This window comes from Thunnus maccoyii, chromosome 4, assembly GCF_910596095.1.
Source record: "Thunnus maccoyii chromosome 4, fThuMac1.1, whole genome shotgun sequence".
NCBI lineage: Eukaryota > Metazoa > Chordata > Actinopteri > Scombriformes > Scombridae > Thunnus > Thunnus maccoyii.
Window position 1 is genome coordinate 27,933,369 of NC_056536.1, and position 19,619 is coordinate 27,952,987.

General features: G+C 39.7%; 1 protein-coding gene across 2 annotated transcripts; it reads left to right on the forward strand.

Annotated features, from left to right (window-relative positions):
• Window positions 1–363: 363 nt before the first annotated feature.
• On the forward strand, window positions 364–17,333 carry klhl21 (kelch-like family member 21). Of its 2 annotated transcripts, none has more exons than XM_042410212.1 (5): window positions 364–495; window positions 8,503–9,587; window positions 13,057–13,462; window positions 14,352–14,424; window positions 14,694–17,333. In XM_042410212.1, exons 2-5 carry the CDS (start codon window positions 8,561–8,563, stop codon window positions 15,021–15,023), a joined length of 1,836 nt encoding a protein of 611 aa, XP_042266146.1. In that variant the 5' UTR covers window positions 364–495; window positions 8,503–8,560; the 3' UTR covers window positions 15,024–17,333. The 2 variants fall into 2 exon arrangements, with proteins under 2 accessions (XP_042266146.1, XP_042266147.1); XM_042410213.1 differs by lacking the exon at window positions 364–495 and adding an exon at window positions 8,026–8,134.
• The last annotated feature ends 2,286 nt before the right edge of the window (window positions 17,334–19,619 follow it).

The following is a 19,619-nucleotide window of genomic DNA, read 5'->3' on the forward strand; positions in this document are numbered from 1 at the left end:
TGTAAACGTGGCAGATATCCACTTGATAAGACTAACTCAGATTGCTGAAGCCTCATATAAGCTTCAGATATACTTTTGAATACATTTTGTTCACTAAATGACTGTGTGGACACACTGTTGATTTTGGCCCCTATCACTTACGTTGAAAACACATTTGAAGGGGATCTTTTAATGGAAAGTATGAACAGGAGGAATAATTACAGCGAGGAAAACCTCTTTCAGTGTTCATATTGGCAACTGACTGTTGTTTTAAGACACACTTGAAAAACTATGAACCCATCCTTGCAACCAGACAACCAGAATGTGGGACTGTCGGTTGTTGGAGTTGGATATTTACGACAGCACTTGAACGCAACACTTGTACAGTTCAGGGTATCATGGCGCAGAGGAGGCCAGAGAGATCCGCGGCATCAAAGTTTCATTTCGGCTCGGTTTGTAAGCTGTTAACACCTTCTACTCTGTAAAGATTATAACATCCGACGAGGACAAACACCGGTAAGCTGATTAAAGATGATTTGGCCTGTTTTTGAAGGTCGTTGTTTTCTCCAAAGCGGAGGATAGCTTAACATAAGCAGCAACGTTACATTATGTCCGAAAGGAAAATATCGTTTCAAGCTTCGTATGAAAATTACACTTTTATGTCCTTAAACGGCGTTAATCATGTGTAATGTCATTATAGTAAATATTGTTTTATATGTACACTATACTGTGTTATAAACAGCTGTCTAACAGCACATGAACGGGCGTGTAGAAATGCGGCAAGTTGATTAGCTTGACAGAAGTTGCTAAACAGTTTATAATCATACTGTGCTGTTGTGTCATTAGCATAATGATGAATCACAATATTTAGCTTTTAATGGCAATACATGTGTGTGTGTGTGCGGCTAAATAGGCCTAACATGGTATCTGAGCTATAATCTGGTGTTAGCTCCAACATTTGAATATTGTCTACAGGCCAAACAAGGCTGTGGATGGAGGAGAGACTTTTTTTTTTTTTTTTTTCCTCCTCCAAAAGCAATTTGGGACTGAAGCCTCACTGTGCTCAATAATATGGACATGTATGGCTGTATGGCCTGAATGATACACATAACTACTAAGTGTTGCTTCAGGAGCAGGAATTATAGGAATGCAGGAGCAGATGAAAAGAGCAGATTACTTTTTATAACAAGCCTTCTGTGTGGCACTGAAATGGATTATTCCCAGCATTCCCGGTACAAGTCTGATGAATAATGTGCTGGTTTATTCACTTTGGAAACAGCCAGACTGACAAAAAAAAAAGTTCCATTTGAACTGGAGTTGGTTCACTGATTTGCTCATGGACACTTCAGAAGGGCACAGTAGTGGAGGAAGTAGAGAAGAAACCCTTTACTTAGTACTTTACTTAGTCTTTTATGAGTAAACTGGATATATTTGGATTATGGACTGTTGTGGATGAAACAAAACATTTTAGGACATGTTGTTGGGCTGTAGGAAAAAGTGATCGACATTTTTTGTTTGTTTGTTTTGTTTTTATTTTTTGTACTGACATTTTATAGAACAAACAACTACGATTAAACGAGAAAATACTCTTATTTGATAATGAAAATAATGATTAGTTGCAGCTCTACAGTAAAATTAAGTACAAGACTGATGAATAATGTGCTGCTTTATTCACTTGGAAACACCCGTACTTTAAGTTAACTGACAAAAAGTTCCTCTTGGACTGGAATTGATTCACTGACTTCCTCAAGTAGTGGAGAAAGTAGATAAAAAGACCTTTTATTTAAGTAAAAGTAGCAATAAAACACTATAAAAGTACTCCATCACAATTAGAAGCTCAGCATTCAAAATTATATGTAAGTAAAAGTACATAAGTATTGACAGTGAATTGTACTTTAAGTATCAAAAAGTAACATGACTGCAAAATGGCACAACTCAGAGTCAGACCAATAAATCACCTAATATTAGCCCATTGCAGATCTACTGATGTTGCATATATGTCAGTCGATTCTGCATTATACAGTTTGTCCACCGCAGAGTAGTGACAAGTCTAATGATCAGCATTTTAACCATTTTATTGACATTTTATAATCGTTAGTTGGCGTCCTAACTGAAACCATTAGGTCCCCTCAGATAGTGTCTTGCGTGCAGGATTGCATCATAAACTCTCGGCCTGCGAGACAAGATTATTTTCATTAGTGATTCATCTGACGGTTATTTTCTTGATTAATTGTTGTTTTTATAAAATGAGAGAAAAACTGTGATGGTGATTTCACAATGACGTCTTCAAATGTTTTGTCTGATCAAAATCCAAAGATATTGAGTTCACTATCATGTATGAGAAAGGAAAAGCTTAAAACTCTCACATTTCAGAAGCTTCTACCAGCACATTTTTTGGCATTTAGGCTTATCAAAATAGTAATTTTCTGACTAATCGATTAATCATTGCAGCTCTGATAAGCTCTACGACAAAACTGCATTATTAAGATTAGACCCTGGCATCAATGCACCAAGAATATATCTCATACTGTCTCTTTATCTGAGTGTTGTTGCTGCTAGCAGCCTCGTGCTGGTTGGGAGTCTGGGGTTGCCTTTTTATGGCCAGGCCAGGCTCAGCTGTGGAGAACCAGGGGTTTATATTGCTCCACTCTGATGGCTGCGTTGGCCTCGTCAGCCTGGAGCGACGGCAGAGAGTGAGCAGCTGTTGTAGTGTGATTGTTGGTGCACCAGGTGCAGTGCTAAGACCTCATGAATCTGACTACTTTTATGTTGTAGAGCGGGTTATAGAAGTCTTTACATCCTTCTTTTCATATTCTCCATCATGTATTTTGATATTCAAAGTGAATTCAAATAATAAATATGAATAGCCGCGTTTCAACAGGCTAATTCTGCACATAGTAGACCTGTTCTACCGTTGATACCGAGGTGACAAAAATGCAAAACGGTGTCGAAGCCTGTATGTAAATGATCTTTCGGTGGTAGTTGCAAGCTCGCACCTGCAAGAGGCAACGCTAGCAAGAGAAAGGAGACACATTGTGAGCAGCAGCTACATGTAAGACGAGTCTGTTTTTGATTTAGCCCGTTCACATGCACGGAACGGCTCCCACATAAACAAAACCTCGCTGAATACTTGGACTCTTAGAAGTCACATAGTTTTATGAAGCTGTGGCTCAAAGTTATGCCTTGCAGTGAATAAATCAAACTTATTTTTTTTTCTAGATTTAAATGTTGCAAGATGGTTTTTACAAGATGATGCTTCTGCCTTTTGAATTTTTTTTTTTTTTTTTGCATTTGTATTTTTAGCCTTTTTAGGGAAGGATGGCAATATCAGTCGCTCAGGCTGGAATATCTCAACAACTGTTGGATGGATTGAGATTATATTTTGTACATACATGGTGCCCAGAGGCTGATTTCACTTATCCATCCACTGACTGTTAAAGCCCTGACGTAGCACCACCATGAGGTTCACATTTGTGGTTTAATACGAAATGTCTCAACAAATATTGAATGGATTTCCAAGGAAAAATAGCACAGACGTTCCCCTCAGGGTGAATTGTGATAACTTTTAATCAAACATCATCATGAGGTGAAAATTTTGAAAACTTCAGGCGACTCTGAGTCGTTTGTGTTTCCTGAGTCATTTGGTTTATGACCAAATACCTGCAAAACAACGTCATTCCCATCAGTCTCAGCTGTACTTTGTGTTTAGAGCTCGTTAGCAAATATTAGAGTGTACAGCTTTAACTAAAGATTATATTCATAACTGATTACTCTCACAATTATTTTCTTGATTAATGAATCTCTCATGTTTTCTATAAAACTTGAAAAAATTGAAAAATGATCATCGCAATTGCCTAATCATCAAGTTGATGTCATCAGATGTCTTGTTTTGTTTGACCAGCAGTCCAAAACCTAAAAGATACTCAGACAAAGAAAATCCTCCAAACTTCACTGGAGCTGCAACTAATTATAAATAGAAAAATTAATTGGCAACTATTTTGACTATATTGATTTATCGTTTGAGTAATCACTTTTAAGCAAAAACGCCAAACATTAGATGGTTTCAATGTCTCAAATGGGAGGATTTAGAGGCCTTTAAGATGTTGCGTCTTTTGCGCACAAATTCATTATTTTAATTGAAGACATGCGACAAGTGCGCTCAAAACCAGAAGGAAAACTGATGCAGCACGCATTTGTTGCAATGTGCCTGTTTTTTCTGACGCGTCCGCGGAGCACCGAGACGTTTTCGAATGCAGCAAGCGCACCGCAGCTCATGTGACAAGAATTAACCAATCAGCTCCACAGGACTTGACCTCACAGGAGATAAATTTCAGGCTCATAGGTGATTTTTCAAAAGGCTCATAAGGAATCTTATTAATGTTTATTTGAAGGCAAAACACAACCTGCTTTCAAGATACGAAAACATACTCGGTAGTACTGACATAATTCGGTCGGTACCCTTAAAAGTACAGAGTTCAGTACCCAACCTTACCAATCACATACATGCAAGCGCACATTCCTGGTAGATTACTTTGTAACGTGAACGCCATGTTCGACGACGAAGGATAAAACATTTGCCACCGTGATAACTTTCCAGAGTTGTAAAATCCTGTCTGTGATGTTTTGGCTTCTGATAAGTCCTTAAATACGTTAATCTGTAACTCTGACTCGACGTCCATGACTGTATTTCATTGTCTTAACGGTACCTCCAACAACACGTCTCCACCATCGCAGACACCTGCGCCATGGTGCCACATTGCCAGTTTTGGTCTGAATGCGGCTTTAGTTCTGTTCTTGGATGTTTTAACTCTGATTCAGTGGGATTAGTCAGTGCCTTACAGTCAAAATAATCAGTTTCTACTTACAGTAGTTTCGATTGTTTGTCTGGCTACAGATACACTAGCATCATAGTTCCCAAAAACAGACATAAACCCTCTCATCAACCTTTTTAAGGAATAGAAAATAACAACCATCCCGTAGAGGTTTGCCCCTCTGACTAACGGCATTGTACCTCTCTGAGTGTTTTTCTCCTGAATATAACCGCAGGTCATGAGTTGAGACATGATAATAATGTTACAGTACGTGATGATAGGGTTCATAGGTTCCCTTTCACCCATAAAGCCTCCCACAACCCTCCCACCCACCTGTGTACAGTCATACGCCGGCCGTTAAACCGACCTCTCTGCGCTCCTCTCTCATACCAGTGAGATTGTTTCTGCACCTCCGCTGTTTCCCTCCCTCTGACCTTCCCGCTCTCCCTTCCTTTGAGAGTATAAATTTCTGTCGTCTATTCCTGGAGCCGGTTGGTAAACACACTGATTGTAAGTTGCTCAATAGTCCTAGCTACAGGACCTACCCTATTTTGGGAAAGAAATAATCGCTTTGCTGTTAGTTGTCAACCGTTAAATTAATCGCCAACTATTTTGCTAATCGATTAATCAGCATGAGTCATTTTTAAAGAAGACATTTTCCAAATTATATGATTCCAGCTTTCAAATGTGATTATTTTCTAGTTAGTCTTTAGTTTTCTATTATAATAAATTGAATATCTTTGGGTTGTGGACTGTCAGGACAAAACAAGACTTTTGGGCTTTGAGAAACGACATTTTTCACCATTTTATAGACCAAACAACTAATCAAACAAATAATCAACAGATTAATCATTAAGGAAAATAGTTAATTAGTTGCAGCCCTATATAAAATAGCTAAAACATTTAGGTAAAAAAGGTGATTCAATAATTGAACGCGCTTTTGGAAAGGAAAGTTTCCTTGTAACAGTGCAGTGGGAAAAACTCATCACCTCCGTGTAAGGAAATGTCATTACCTCCTCTAACATAAAGACGATCTCTTACACAGAGGAAGACGTGTGTTTTCAGTGTAGGTCTGGATTGTACAGTATGTATCATAGCTCTGTGGAGGCCCTGTCTGCCCTTCAGGAGAGCGCAGTTTGATCCCTTGCAGAGCCGTGCGGACGCCTGCATTGTTGAACCCCTGTGTGGAATGTGTGCTAAGTCCTTTGGCCAGAGAACCGGAGGCTTTATTACAACCTTTAAACAAATCTCTGTAAGCAGATACCTGTGTATTTTGAGAAGGAATGATCATCTCCAAATATTGACAAGTAGGTTGGACGGACATTTAACGCCGGTTCATACTGACTCGATAGCAATTTGTGTTTTATAAGAAGTGTTTTACTTATTTTTTACCGTCTTTTCTTTTTCTCCTGGTGTGAACAACTTAAATTTAAACCACAATACAATGTAAAAATCTACTAAACATCTGAGTTAACAGTCTGATGATTTGCAAGATTATAGTACATTTCAGAAGTTGAAGCAGTCTTTTCAAATGTAATATATCATTATTTTGAATATTCATGACCAGGGCTGCAAATAATAATTATTTCATTACTGATTAATGTTTTGATTATGTTCTTCATTAATCGTTTGGTCAATATCATCAGAAAATTGTAAAAAATGGCCATCACAAGCCAAAGATAACATCTATAAATGTCTTGTTTTGTCCAACCAACCGTCCAAACCCCAAAGATATTCAATTTATTATAATTTAAAGTAAAGAAAAGAAGCACATTTTTCAGATTTGAGAGGCTGGTAACACTCTCACAATGACAATGTCAATGTGCTGATGTTTAATAGGTGTAACGTTTACCTTGTTCACCATCAGCGTATCAGCATGCTAATATTTGCTAATTAGCACCCAATGCAAACTACAGTCGAGGCTGATGTGAATCTCATTAGTTTTGCAATTATTTGGTCATATTTGGTCAATATTTTGACCTGATGATGGAGCTTGATGAAAAGTCAGAGTATCATTAAAGTTATTATAATCCGTCCTGATTGGGACATGTATGTCTGAACCGAACGTCAAGGTTATCCATTAAGTTGCTGTTGAGACGTTTCACTAAAAACCACAAATGTCAACCTCAAGGTGGCGCTAGAAGGAATTTCAGGAGATCACTAAGGTCATCTGGCAACGAGAAGGTCTGTTCAAAATGCGCCAATCCTTCGAGTAGATGTCGAGATACTTTACTAGATAAGTGAAACTTTTGACCAACTGTCAGCGCAAGATGAATAGTCAGTAGACTCAGGAGGATTCATCAATTTCATGGCAATTCATCCAACAGTTGTTGAGATATTTCAGCCTTAGTGGTGGACTGACCAATAAACCCACATCGCCTCCCTAGAGCCACACTACTAGCATGGCTAAAAAAAAAAATCACATAACTGCATATTTACTCAAGTTGTGGTGATGTGTCATTTGGGATTTCAGTAATTTATTGTTTATTTTTGTGTTGTGCTTCTTCTTCTTTTAACATCTCGGCACCATGTTGGGAATAAGTGTCTTCACTTTAACATATTAGTCCTTAAATAAATCACATTCTGTAAGATTTTGGGATCACAAAATAAAAATATTGGAAGAAGGTGGAGTTATACCACGTGTAGTATACTGGTACGTTATACCACGTGTAGTATACTGGTACGTAATACCACGTGTAGTATACTGGTACGTAATACCACGTGTAGTATACTGGTATGTTATACCACGTGTAGTATACTGGTACATTAAATCTCTTTGCTGTCAATTTACAGTAAGTCTATCATTAGTTTTGATACCTCATGTCGATTAATATAGTTTTTGATACTTGAGCCGTCCCAGTTTCAGTTTGTCTGTCGTTATCAGAGCAGGTCTGCACTCCGGTGTTGCTTTTATAAGCCGATTACTGGGTGTTATGACAGGAAGTTCTGTGTTTTGGTCTGCTTGCTGTGCTGATGGTGGTGAGGAGGCCCGGGCTCAGCTGGCTCTTCACTCAAAGACCTCTTACTCACACTGACTGACTGACTGACCACAGAGACATACCAGCGGGGGGTGTGTGGGGGGGGGCGTTTGGACTCTACCCACAGCCTCGGCTCCACGGCATGTTAGGTGTTCTCCCTAAAACTGCCCCCCCACCCCCCCAGCCCCCACCCTTCCCTGGAAATGGACACTGCTGGTGTATTTATAGCCCCAGAGCACAAGACAGCTCTCTTTCTTAAACACGGGTAAAGAGCTGGTTGTGTTCACCGGAGCTGAGCTTCGCTGTCGTATATTCTAGGCTGTTGTGTCACTTTGCTTGTGAAACGTGCCTGGAAGGGCTTGTCAGGTACGGGAAAGAAACGTTTAGGGTTTTTTTTAATCTAAAAATCCAAAATTTATTTGTGTAAATTTGGCTGGATAGTTTCTACAGTGACTGCTACCTAACAGAGAAATCAAATGATGGAAATCAGTTTAATTGTGTTTGATTTTTAACATTTGATCTGCCACTGAGGTTGTAAAAATGTACATTTATACATAACTTTTGTGTTTTTTATCTTTGATAGAACTTTTTTAACTGTAAAACTTTGTTAAATTTTGTTAAAAGTCTTCATAACTGTTGCTAAATTCCTTTATTATGTTAAGATTCATGTTTGAAAATGTTAAGTAACATATGTAGGGTTTGTTTGACGTGTGTTTCTTATGTATTTGTTTTAGATGCTAACAGCATTCTGAGCACAACCACCGGAAACTGAGACACCCAGAGAGAGGCGAGATGGAAAAGCCGGTCTTACAGACGCAACCATCCACCCTGCCTTTTTTCGACACGGCCCACGCCTTCAACCTGCTGCGGGGTATCCATGAACTCCGCGCCGAACGAAAGTTTTTCGATGTGACTTTGTGCGCCGAGGGCCGCGAGTTCCACTGTCACCGCACGGTGTTGGCCGCCGCCAGCACCTACTTCCGGGCTATGTTCGCCGGGACGCTGAGGGAGAGTGTTATGGACCGCGTAGTTCTGCATGAGGTGTCAGCTGAGCTTTTAGGTCTGCTGGTGGACTTCTGCTACACGGGACGAGTCACCGTCACTCAGGATAACGTGGACCTCCTGCTGAAGACGGCCGATCTGTTTCAGTTCCCGTCTGTCAAAGAGGCCTGCTGCGCTTTTCTGGAGCAGCGGCTGGATGTTTCCAACTGCTTAGAGATCCAGGACTTTGCGGAAGCCTACGCTTGCCGAGAGCTGGCGGTCAGCGCGCGACGCTTTGTCCTCAAAAACATAATGGAGCTGGCTAAAGGGACGGACTTTGAGAGGTTGCCGTGGAAGCGCCTCCTCGAGTTTGTGTCAGATGATGAGCTATGTGTGGACAAGGAGGAGACGGTTTATCAAATCGCGGTGCGTTGGGTGAAGGCCGACCTTCAGCGGAGACTGCACTACTGGCCCGAGCTCCTCCAGCAGGTCCGCCTCCCGTTCGTCAGGAGGTTCTATCTGTTGGCTCACGTGGAAAGCGACCCGCTCGTCTACCTTTCACCCACCTGCCTTCGCATGGTGAACGAAGCCCGTAGCTTCCAGTCCTGTGAGTATGACCGCCATGACAGGCCCTGCCACCGCATGCGGCCACGGCCATCCACGGGACTGGCAGAAATCCTGGTGGTGGTGGGAGGCTGCGACCAGGACTGTGATGAACTGGTCACGGTGGACTGTTACAACCCACAGACTGGACAGTGGCGCTACCTGGCTGAGTTCCCCGACCACCTCGGAGGAGGCTACAGCATAGCTGCCCTTGGAAGTGACATGTATGTCACAGGTAAGATAAATTTTGACATTCAAACACCTTTTTACACTTTATTATTTACAGTCATAGCACAGTATTTATTTTTCTTTTAAAGATTGTTTTAGGCATTTTTTGCCTTTATTTAATAGTTAAAAGTACAGAGAGATGGGGAACAGGGGTAGGAGATATGACCTGCAACAACCTGCAACCATAGACGCTGTGGTTATGTAATATGCATCTTAACCAGTAGGCTACCTGGGCGCCCCACATCACCATATCTCTGTAATAGATTGTTTGTATCAGAAGGCACAACGCTGAAGTTGGCGTCAGACGTTGAAAGGAAAGATAAGGGAAAATTAAATGACTAAAGCATCCAGTTCTCAGTTTTGGAACCATTAATAGTTGTGGAAAGGTGTTAAATCGATCGGTATCATGTTAAAAATCTTAACTCGGGCTGTTTAAAAGCCCGGTGAAACGGAAGTTAGAGCGTCTTAAGCTTCTGACGTATTTCCCAGTGAAACGGAATATTTGAGTAGTGTGCGGTTACGAGAGGGATTTAAATCAAATCTTTCACATTTGATTAGACTGCGAAAAAGTTGGCGGGCCTTAGAGTTTAGCGCGATACAGAGCTGCAGAGGATTGTTGGCTCCACTCACACCTCCCTCACCTGTTGTTACATCAGGAGGAGGACGAGGAGATGAATGAATTAGACGTCAGCCACGTTGCTTTGGAAATGAAAACAAAGTTTTTGCCCACTGATATCCAAACACACATCTCTTCCTGTCTCTCTACATATTGCTCTGTTAGCTACTACGACCCACAAACGGTGAAGTGTTGTTTTATATGACCAAGTAGCTAGCTACTCTCCCATAGTCATATTTGATTAGATTAACTTTTGTAAACACTGCTGAGTGCAAGATGAGTCATCAAACATCTGAAACTGTTTTACAGGAAGAGAAAAAGACAGAGATTTTGATGTGAAAATACTCTGTTACAGATTTTTGATACATGTTTGGCATATAACAAGAGATAAATGAACAATTACCACATTGACACGGGATTAAAAATGTATTTGTCATTTCATGGGGGCTTTAAAACTCACTTTCAGATTTGTGAAATTTGTTTTATTTATGAAAAGAAAAATTGATTTCAGTTGTTTTTTATGCTAGACCTGATCTAATATGGTCTGGATGCAGAAAAATCAGTGAAATCACAAATAATAATAATAATAATAATAATAATAATAAAAGTCTCATAAATCTGAAACTGTTTTAAACAGTCTCTGGAGTCTTTGTTAGTCTAGTCCACATCTGACAAGTACTGTAGTGGTTTTTGAAGAAAATGCAGTGAAATCTGAATATTGAAAACTGATATAAAAACTCAAATTTCATTGTTGTTTTGGTCATTTGCACTGAGGATATTAATATGAGTGTGGTCTGATAAATGTAGCATGGTATAATTTTAGGGCTGTAACTAACAATCATTTTCATTATTGATTAATCTGTAGATTATTTTCTCAATTAATCGATTAGTTGTTAAGTCCAGAAAATGTCTCAAAGCCCAGGGTGATGTCTTCAAGTTTTGTCCACAACTCAAAGATATTCACTTAACTGTTCTGGAGGACTAAAGACACCAGAAAATATTCCCATTTAAGAAGCTTGAATCAGAGAATTTGGAAACGTCTTCTAAAGAAACAACTCAAAATGATTAATCAATTATCAAAATAGTTGAATATTTAATTTAATAGTTGGCAGCCAATCATTGCAGCTCTAGATCATTTACTCCGTTATAAAATGGACGGAGTGAAGACAACATTCAACTTGAAATGTATTTTGTTCCATCAGGTTCTCGTATGTTGTTTGAAGTTGATATTCAGCTGCGTCTGGTGTCCCACTTTCTGAAGAAACAGACCTCAGACGACGTGTTACAGTTACTGTGTATGTTGAGTCACTGCAGTGTGTGAAGGCTCCAGTCAGTAGATTTCCATTCCCGCTCCTTCATCTTATGAAATGGCCGTCAGACAGTGCTTATAAATAAACCGCAGGCTCTTTGGGTAGTGACTACATGTGTGAAGGAGGGGAAAGTGAGGCAGGACATGATGTGCTGCCAGGACTGCAGTGGTTATCGTTATCATCTTCATCATCATCATCATCTTCGTCACCGGCAGCCAGACCAAGTCTGAAAATAAGGCCGGTCTTTCCCTCAGAGAAATCATCTTTTAGACTCCGAGCTTGTGACTCCTGCAAGAAACTGATAGTGGGCCGTAAATTTAGCAACGTTAGCTCACTCCCTCGTTAACAGAAATAACAGCAGCAGCAGCAAATAATTGCGTAACGTTGACTGGCAGATTCATATTACACTTGATACAATTTATTTTAATTTATTTTTGAGTTATTATTTATATATTTGGTGTCAGGGCTGCTTCAAATGGACATAGGGGTTTTTTAAGGACAACAGATATAAAACCTTTTGCTGTTGGACGTGTTGAGAAGGGGAACTGCAAATAGCTGCGTCACATGATGTCTAGAACGATCTTCTATCATAAACTGAGCTACTGTAAAGACAAGGAATGGACAGGGTGTCTGCAGATCCTTAAAAAGTCTTAAAAAGTTGTGCTTTTGATTAAAAATGTGCATATTTTTGTCTTATTTTTAATGATAAAAGGTCTTAAAATTCGGATTTTAAATTGTTCACATTTTTATCACTATATTTTTATTATTTTATGTGACCATGAACTCATTTGTTATATGGAGACACACAGTATTACATATAATACATCTCAACAACAAAAAGAATAAATAAATCTTTAAGCATTTATACTGTACAACACACTTTTAGTTTAAAAGTTTAAAAGAGATATGCTCCCAGTTTTAGATGATATCTGGCTCTTGCTCTTACATGGTTTGAATGCACTTAATTTTCATTTTGGACAAAAGTGCCAAATGAATGTAATGTAAAAACATATTTACCACTCCTAAGGTAAATGTGTTCTCCTGTGGAAAGGGTATTAAAATTCCTTTGTTGGGGGCTTAAAAGGTCTTAAAAAGCATTAAATTTATAACAGCACTGTTATTACCTGGAGGATTGAGATGACTTTAGGGCTGCAACTAACTAATGATTATTTTCATTATCAATTAATCTACAGATTATTTTCTTGATGTCAGTAATGTCAGAAAATAGTGAAAAATACCCGTAATAATTTCCAAAGACCCAAGGTGACGTCTTCAAATGTCTTCTTTTGTCTGACAACAGTCTAAAATCCAGATATATTCAGTTTACTGTTATGAATGTCACAGAAAAGAATTAGGTATAAGGTAAAACCAGCAAATGACTAAACAATTATTTAATCATCAAAATAGTTTCCAATTAATTTTCTGTCGATCAACTAATCAATTAATCATTGCAGCTCTAGATTCTAGGGAGTCTATAGGGGACACATCAAAACCACAGCCCCAGAATTATTTGATGTTAACCGCTGAAACTTCACGTCTGTGTCCTGCAGGTGGCTCCGACGGCTCCCGCCTCTATGACTGCGTGTGGCGCTACAAGTCCAGCGTGAACGAGTGGACGGAGGTGGCGCCCATGCTGAAGGCCCGTGAGTACCACAGCTCCTGCGTGCTGAAAGGTCAGCTCTACGTGGTGGCGTCGGACAGCACCGAACGCTACGACCACGCGCTGGACTGCTGGGAGGCCTTACCGCCGATGCTGCACCCCATGGACAACTGCTCCACCACCACGTGCGCCGGACGCCTGTACGCTATCGGCTGTCTGACCGGAGAGGACACCATGGCCATCCAGAGCTATGACGCAGACACCAACCGCTGGTCCATGGTCAACTGTGGACAGATCCCCCCGTGGTCCTTCACACCGAAAACTCTGACCCTCAACAGACTCATCTACTTTGTGAGGTGAGGAGACGTCAGTTACGTATCTGAACTCAACCTTTATGCTTTCGTTTAGCACAAAGAAAGAATCGACTACTATCTGACGTTAAGACACTGATAGTTTCCTTTTAGAACAATAATCTAAATATGAACTATAAACACTTTATGATAAATGAATCCAGACTATATCATCTAATGAACGATCGCCCAAGTTCCTCTTTGGTTCCCAGTTTTCTGCTGTAAGAAATCACAAAGGAAGGTCTTTTCAAATTTGGTGCTTTTTAGTACAAATCAATGTACAAAATGTAATTATGTTATAAAAGTGGTTTAGTGTGAATTCAGTTTCCATGAGGGCTGCAGCTAATTGATTATTTTCTTGATTAATCGATAAGTAGTTGTGTCTATAAGAAGTCAGAAAATGGTAAAAAAACAAAAAAATGTTGATCACAGTTTCACAAAGCTCAAGATGTAACCTTAAGTGTCTTGTTTTGTCCCAAATAACAGTCCACAACCCAAAGATCTCCAGTTTATCATCATAGAAAACTAAAGAAAAGAGAAAATATTCACATTTAAGAAGCTGAAACCAGATAAATTTAGCATTTTTATCTTTACAAATGACTTATTTAATGACTTGTTGGCTCATAGATTTTAAAAATCTTTGTACTTCTGTTTTTAGTTTTTTTTGGCTATCCATTTGTTAATAGATTATTCTTCATAAAAATAACATTTTTCTACATACACATAAATGTATTATATTATTACAGTGTTGATAAGATTTGTTATAAATGTCCTTACATGTATTTTTAGGATATGATTGAGACTTTGATACATCGCTGGTGTAATACTCAGTGAACAGAACTGAAGCAGCGTTTTTTTTGGCAGCGGTTTGACTTGTCTGTGTGTTTTTTTTTAGGGATGATTCAGCCGAGGTTGATGTTTATAATCCTCAAAAGAACGAGTGGGACAAAATTAGTCCGATGAACCAGGTTTGTATTTCACATCAGATGTTTGTCTGCTAGTGTGCTGTAGTTATAAATACGTACATATAAAGAAATAACTGCAGTGTAATAGTTAATTTTACTTTTCTGAATACAGTGAAAGTGATAAATGAATACGGCTATTTGAGTTCGGTGTGATTACTCAGAGCTTTGTCAACATGAAATATAATTTGTTACTGCCTCTTAAGATGTGACATATACCTGTTAAGTTTAGTACAACATGAAGCAAATGTTCTTAATTTAATTTCTGTGTTCAGGTTCATGTTGGAGGCAGTGTGGCAGCCCTGGGCGGTAAATTATACGTGTCTGGCGGTTACGACAACACGTTTGAGCTGTCAGACGTGGTGGAGGCGTACGACCCGGCAACCCGCACATGGACTCTTGCTGGACGACTACCTCAGCCCACCTTCTGGCATGGCAGCGTCAGCATATTCCGTCAGTTCATGCCCCTAGTGTCCAGTGCATTCGAACCTGTTGACGTACCCGAGACAAACGCCATTAACCTCCACCGGCACCAGCGTCACCAGGCGCTCAACAATCTCAACATCAATCTCAACCAGAACCAGGACGTGAACCCAGCGCACTGAGTTTGGACTCTTTCGATCTGTTCCCCCTCGTTGTACCATCAGTAGTTTACTGTGAATTTACCTCATCACAATGCTAAAGCTGTGTTAAGTTAAAGTGTCAAGCTGTCGTACTGAAAAAGGCTTCTCGTTTGGGGCTGTCTCTTTAGGTTAGCGGCTGTCTGCTGCTCTCTATCAGAGGTGTGGAAGTTAAAGGCACCCTGTAGAGAGAAAAGTCATGTTTACATTGAATATTACTCACCAAAACACATTGTGTGTATCCTTTGAGCTCTAACAATAGCGTTGAATGCATTTTCTTCCTCAAAAACATTTGCAAAGCCTAATTTTGAAGTATTTTTGTTTACTAGCTTGCAGTCTTCTTCTTTCCTGCCTTTGTTGGCGCATGTCTGCTTTTCTTGGCTCATTGCAGCTGCTTGTAGATCCTGGCAACAGCGTGAAAACCACTGGAAGGATCGTGTATTGCATCATCTGTGTGCACTTGCATGAGACCCTCTCATAACAAGCTGGACCGTGTATGAATTTGAAATGGATACAGTAAGTGGTGGCATTCGGCTGACCAATGGTGTAACTCAGTTACTCAGTTAGGCACATTTGTGTTTATAGTGCTGGCCCTGCTGTTGCTCCAACAGCGCTACTAGAGGTCAGAAACTCCACAGGGTGCCTTTAAACAGATGTGTATTTCCCAAAGCAAACAGTTAGTTCTCATTATTGAAGTCCTTTCTCTTGTAAAACAGAAAATGCAAGATTGCAAGCTTATTTCTCACTTGTCCAAGTAGGTTTTCAAGTACGGTGTTTACTTTGTCTCATTCTGTTGTGCCAAGCTGTGACGGGCTTATCGCTGTCCCCATGACGCCCAGAGAGAAGAAAACAACCACTGCAACTACGAGTGATGAGAACTAGAGCTGCAGTGATTAATCGATCAGTCGATTGACAGACAATTATTTAAGAAAGATGTATCAAGAGCAACTGGATTTATGTGCTCTTGACTCAACCCTTCTGGATATATGTTATTAGAAGTGATCTCAAACAGTTTGTTTCTGTGTTTATAAGAGAAAAAACTTCAAGGATGAGGACTAACTGATTAGTTTAACAAAGGCACATCTGGTTAACTTCACTGCCTTTGATAAAGTGCACAGCTGCTTCCCTAAACCTTTCCCTATGAGAGTCTCCCACACGGTGGATGAGACAGTCTCCAATGAGGCTGGGTGTTTCTATGTATGGACATGTCTGTTAGCTGTGGATCACTGTGGATTTATATTTTTTTTACTACAAACACAGTAAATTTAAATTTGAAGAAGCCAAATATTTGGTAAGAAACGGCAATAATCTGTGTACATTCCAAAAAACTGTCGACAATCATAATTGATATGAACACTAATCACAGATTAGACGGCTTAACTGAAACTTACCAGGAGAGATATTCTGCACTCCAGGGTGTGCTGAGAAAGCTGCAGAATTTCAGGATGGTTGCATGTGACGTGAATTTGTACCGGGTTGATACACTATTGCTTGTGATAATTAGCATCTCCTTTTCTTCCCCCTTGACCCTTAAACAGGACTAGATCTGCCTTTATAACCAACAGATTAATGTGCATGAAGTATTTTCTTTTAAATTTGTATTTATGGATGTTTTACAGTTTTGTATTTTTATTTATAGATATATATATATATATGTGCTGTGGTTGCATAAGATGTCCCTGCCTATCAGTTGCAACAAGATTAAGTGACACTATGTTGGAAATGGGTCGGCAGTCATAACTGGAAGTGCAAAAGAATCTCAATTAGCTTTCATGTAAAGTTATTTTAGCTTTAATGGGAATGGTGTTTCTGAGTGTTTTCATGGTAAAGTTAACGCAGCGTTGTTTTCTTAGTTTTCATACAAATTTGTGATGTTGAATCTGTTTTGTAAATACAGTATATTCTTAATCTTATGTACTGTGTTTGTATGATGTTTTATAGTGTGGTTAGCATAAATTAAACTGCAGACAGGTCTGAGAGTTTATTCTGCTGAGTCATGGTTGATGAGCAGTTAGCAAGTCGCTAATGCTAACATATTTCTTGTAAACAATGGAAAGTAGATGCTGCAGAGTGTGAAAAGACAATAAATGCATCATTTTTTTTTATAAATAGCAAGAGTAAGCCAACGTGTTCACCTATAAAGCTGTATATTTTAACAAAAATCATAAACCTGTGTAGCGTTTTAATTCCAAAGAAGGATATTCTGATATCTGTAAAGGGGACATATAATGCTTTTTGTGATTTTCTGTTTTATATACTGTTATGACATGGTTAAACCTCGCAAGTGTTCATGTACAGTGGTTCTTGAAAGTTTGTGAACCCTTTAGATTTTTCTCTATTTCTGCATTAATATGATTGAAAAAGTGATCAGATTTTCACAGAAGTACTAAAACTAGATAAAGGGAACTTATTCATTTACATATCGAGGGGAATGATCCAATCTTACATATTTGTGTGAGGCAAAAGTATGTGAACCCTCGCTTTCAGTAAAAAGCGTGACCCCCTTTTTCGGCAATAACTTCAACTAAATGTTTCCGGTAACTGTTTATCAGTCCTGCACATTGACTTGGAGGAATTTTAGCCCATTCCTCCTTACAAAACAGTCTCAGCTCAGGGATGTTGGTGGGTTTCTTTGCATGAATTTCCACAACATTTTTATAGGATTAAGGTCAGGACATTGATTCTTTTCCATCACAAAACATCACCTTTCTTCTATTTTAGCCATTCTTTGGTAGAGCGACTTGTGTGTTTAGGGTTGCTGCCTTGCTGCATGACCCACTTTCTGTTGAGCTGGTAAATGGACTGTACTTGTATAACGCCTTTCTAGCCTTCCGACCACTCAAAGCACTATGAATCACATTCACCCAATGGGTACAGGGGCTACCATGCAAGGTCCCAACCTGCCCATCAGAGGAAGCTAACCATTCACACACATTCATACACTGATAGCACAGCCATCAGGAGCAATTTGGGGTTAAGTGTCTTGCCCAAGGACACATCGGCATGTGGACTGGAAGAGCTGGGAATCGAACCACCGATCTTCTGATTAGTGGACAACTTGCTCTACCTCCTGAGCCACAGCCACCCTTGACATTTTCCTGTAGAATTTGCTCATACAACTCAGAACTCACAGCTCCATAAATGATTACAAGCTGTCCTGGTTCAGAGGCAGCAAAGCAGGCCCAAACCATGATACTACCACCACCATGTTTCACAGATGGGTCAAGGTTCTTAAGCTGGAACGCAGTGTTTGATCGTCACCAAACATAATGCTTCTCATTCAAATCAAGAGGTTAGATTTCGGTCTCATTTGTCGTCAGAATTTCCAATCGCCTTCTGGCTTATCCACGTGGTCTTGCGCAAACCATAGATGGCAGCAATGTTCCTTCAGAGAGTGGTAATGGCTTCCATACACACCATTGATGTTCAATGTTCTTCTGATGGTGGACCCATGAATATTGACATTAGCCACTGCAAGAAAGCCCTTTAGTTTCCTAGACGTTACCCTGGGGTCCCTTGTGACCTCCTGGACTATTACACGCCAGCTCTTGGAGTGATCTTTGTTGGTGGACCACTCCTGGGGAGGGTAACAATGGTCTTGAATGTCCTCCATTTGTACACGATCTGCCTGACAGTCGCACCTGTTGTGCAGTTCAGACTTTGACAGTGAAAACCTAGATTTCTCTTCTTTAAATAAGGCCAATAAGAACAACGAGCTCATCGGAAGGGGAGGCCTTAAAGAGACAGGAGCTAAACTAGCCTGTTTCAGACAGAGGCTGAACTGAGGTGCTGCATAAAACGCCAGTGTAAGGTATATAAGAAGTTTTTTGAACTGTAAATCATGAAAAGATGTTCCAGTAGAGCCCCACATTAAAAATATGAACCTGTAAATGTGCATCTGTTATTTACTGAGAACATCAACAACAAGGTGTCCTGAGGAGTTTTCAGGTAAACAAGCCAAAGTTTTGTTTACATACAGGGTTACTCACAAAAAATGTTTAACAAACATGTTGAATTAATTTCCTTAAAACATTTTAGAATATTTTCCTTCCATGTTAACAAGCCTGCAGTTGTACTTTTCATTGCCTTTGTGGGAACATTATTACACTTCTTTGCGTATTATCAGCACCAACTATGTGTCAACATGTATCATATCGCCCGGGAACCACTTGTAAAAACATTGCTCCATTGCACTACTAGTGGTGAAAAACTCCATGGGGTATCTTTAACTAGGACCCCTACAACATATATGTGGTGGGACCCAAAAATTGCCGAAATTGATTTAAAAAAAAACCCAACTGAATCTAAATCTTTCAGTAGTACCTTTCTAATCTCCTTCAAAGTACTCTCCTTGAGATGTGATACACAACATTTCCTGTATCATCAGCGTTTCAGTCCCAGTTTTAGTTTCACCCAGCTGTAGGCATAGACCGGACCAGCATCACGTCATCAAGTGCCAAGGCCATGCCCCCTTTTGGGGGAAAGAATCACACTTTCACTTAATGGGAGAAACAGGAAAATGCCAAAAAGTTGTTGTATAGCAGGTTGTAAAACAACTAAACGCATGAATCCAGATCTCAG

What these genes read in the sequence shown, in the direction of transcription:
- klhl21 (XM_042410212.1), top strand. Translation starts at nt 8,561, where the DNA reads ATGGAAAAGCCGGTCTTACAGACGCAACCATCCACCCTGCCTTTTTTC. An exon ending in AAGTGACATGTATGTCACAG is followed by an intron (nt 9,588 to 13,056) that starts GTAAGATAAATT and finishes TGTGTCCTGCAG; the next exon opens with GTGGCTCCGACGGCTCCCGC. An exon ending in AGACTCATCTACTTTGTGAG is followed by an intron (nt 13,463 to 14,351) that starts GTGAGGAGACGT and finishes GTTTTTTTTTAG; the next exon opens with GGATGATTCAGCCGAGGTTG.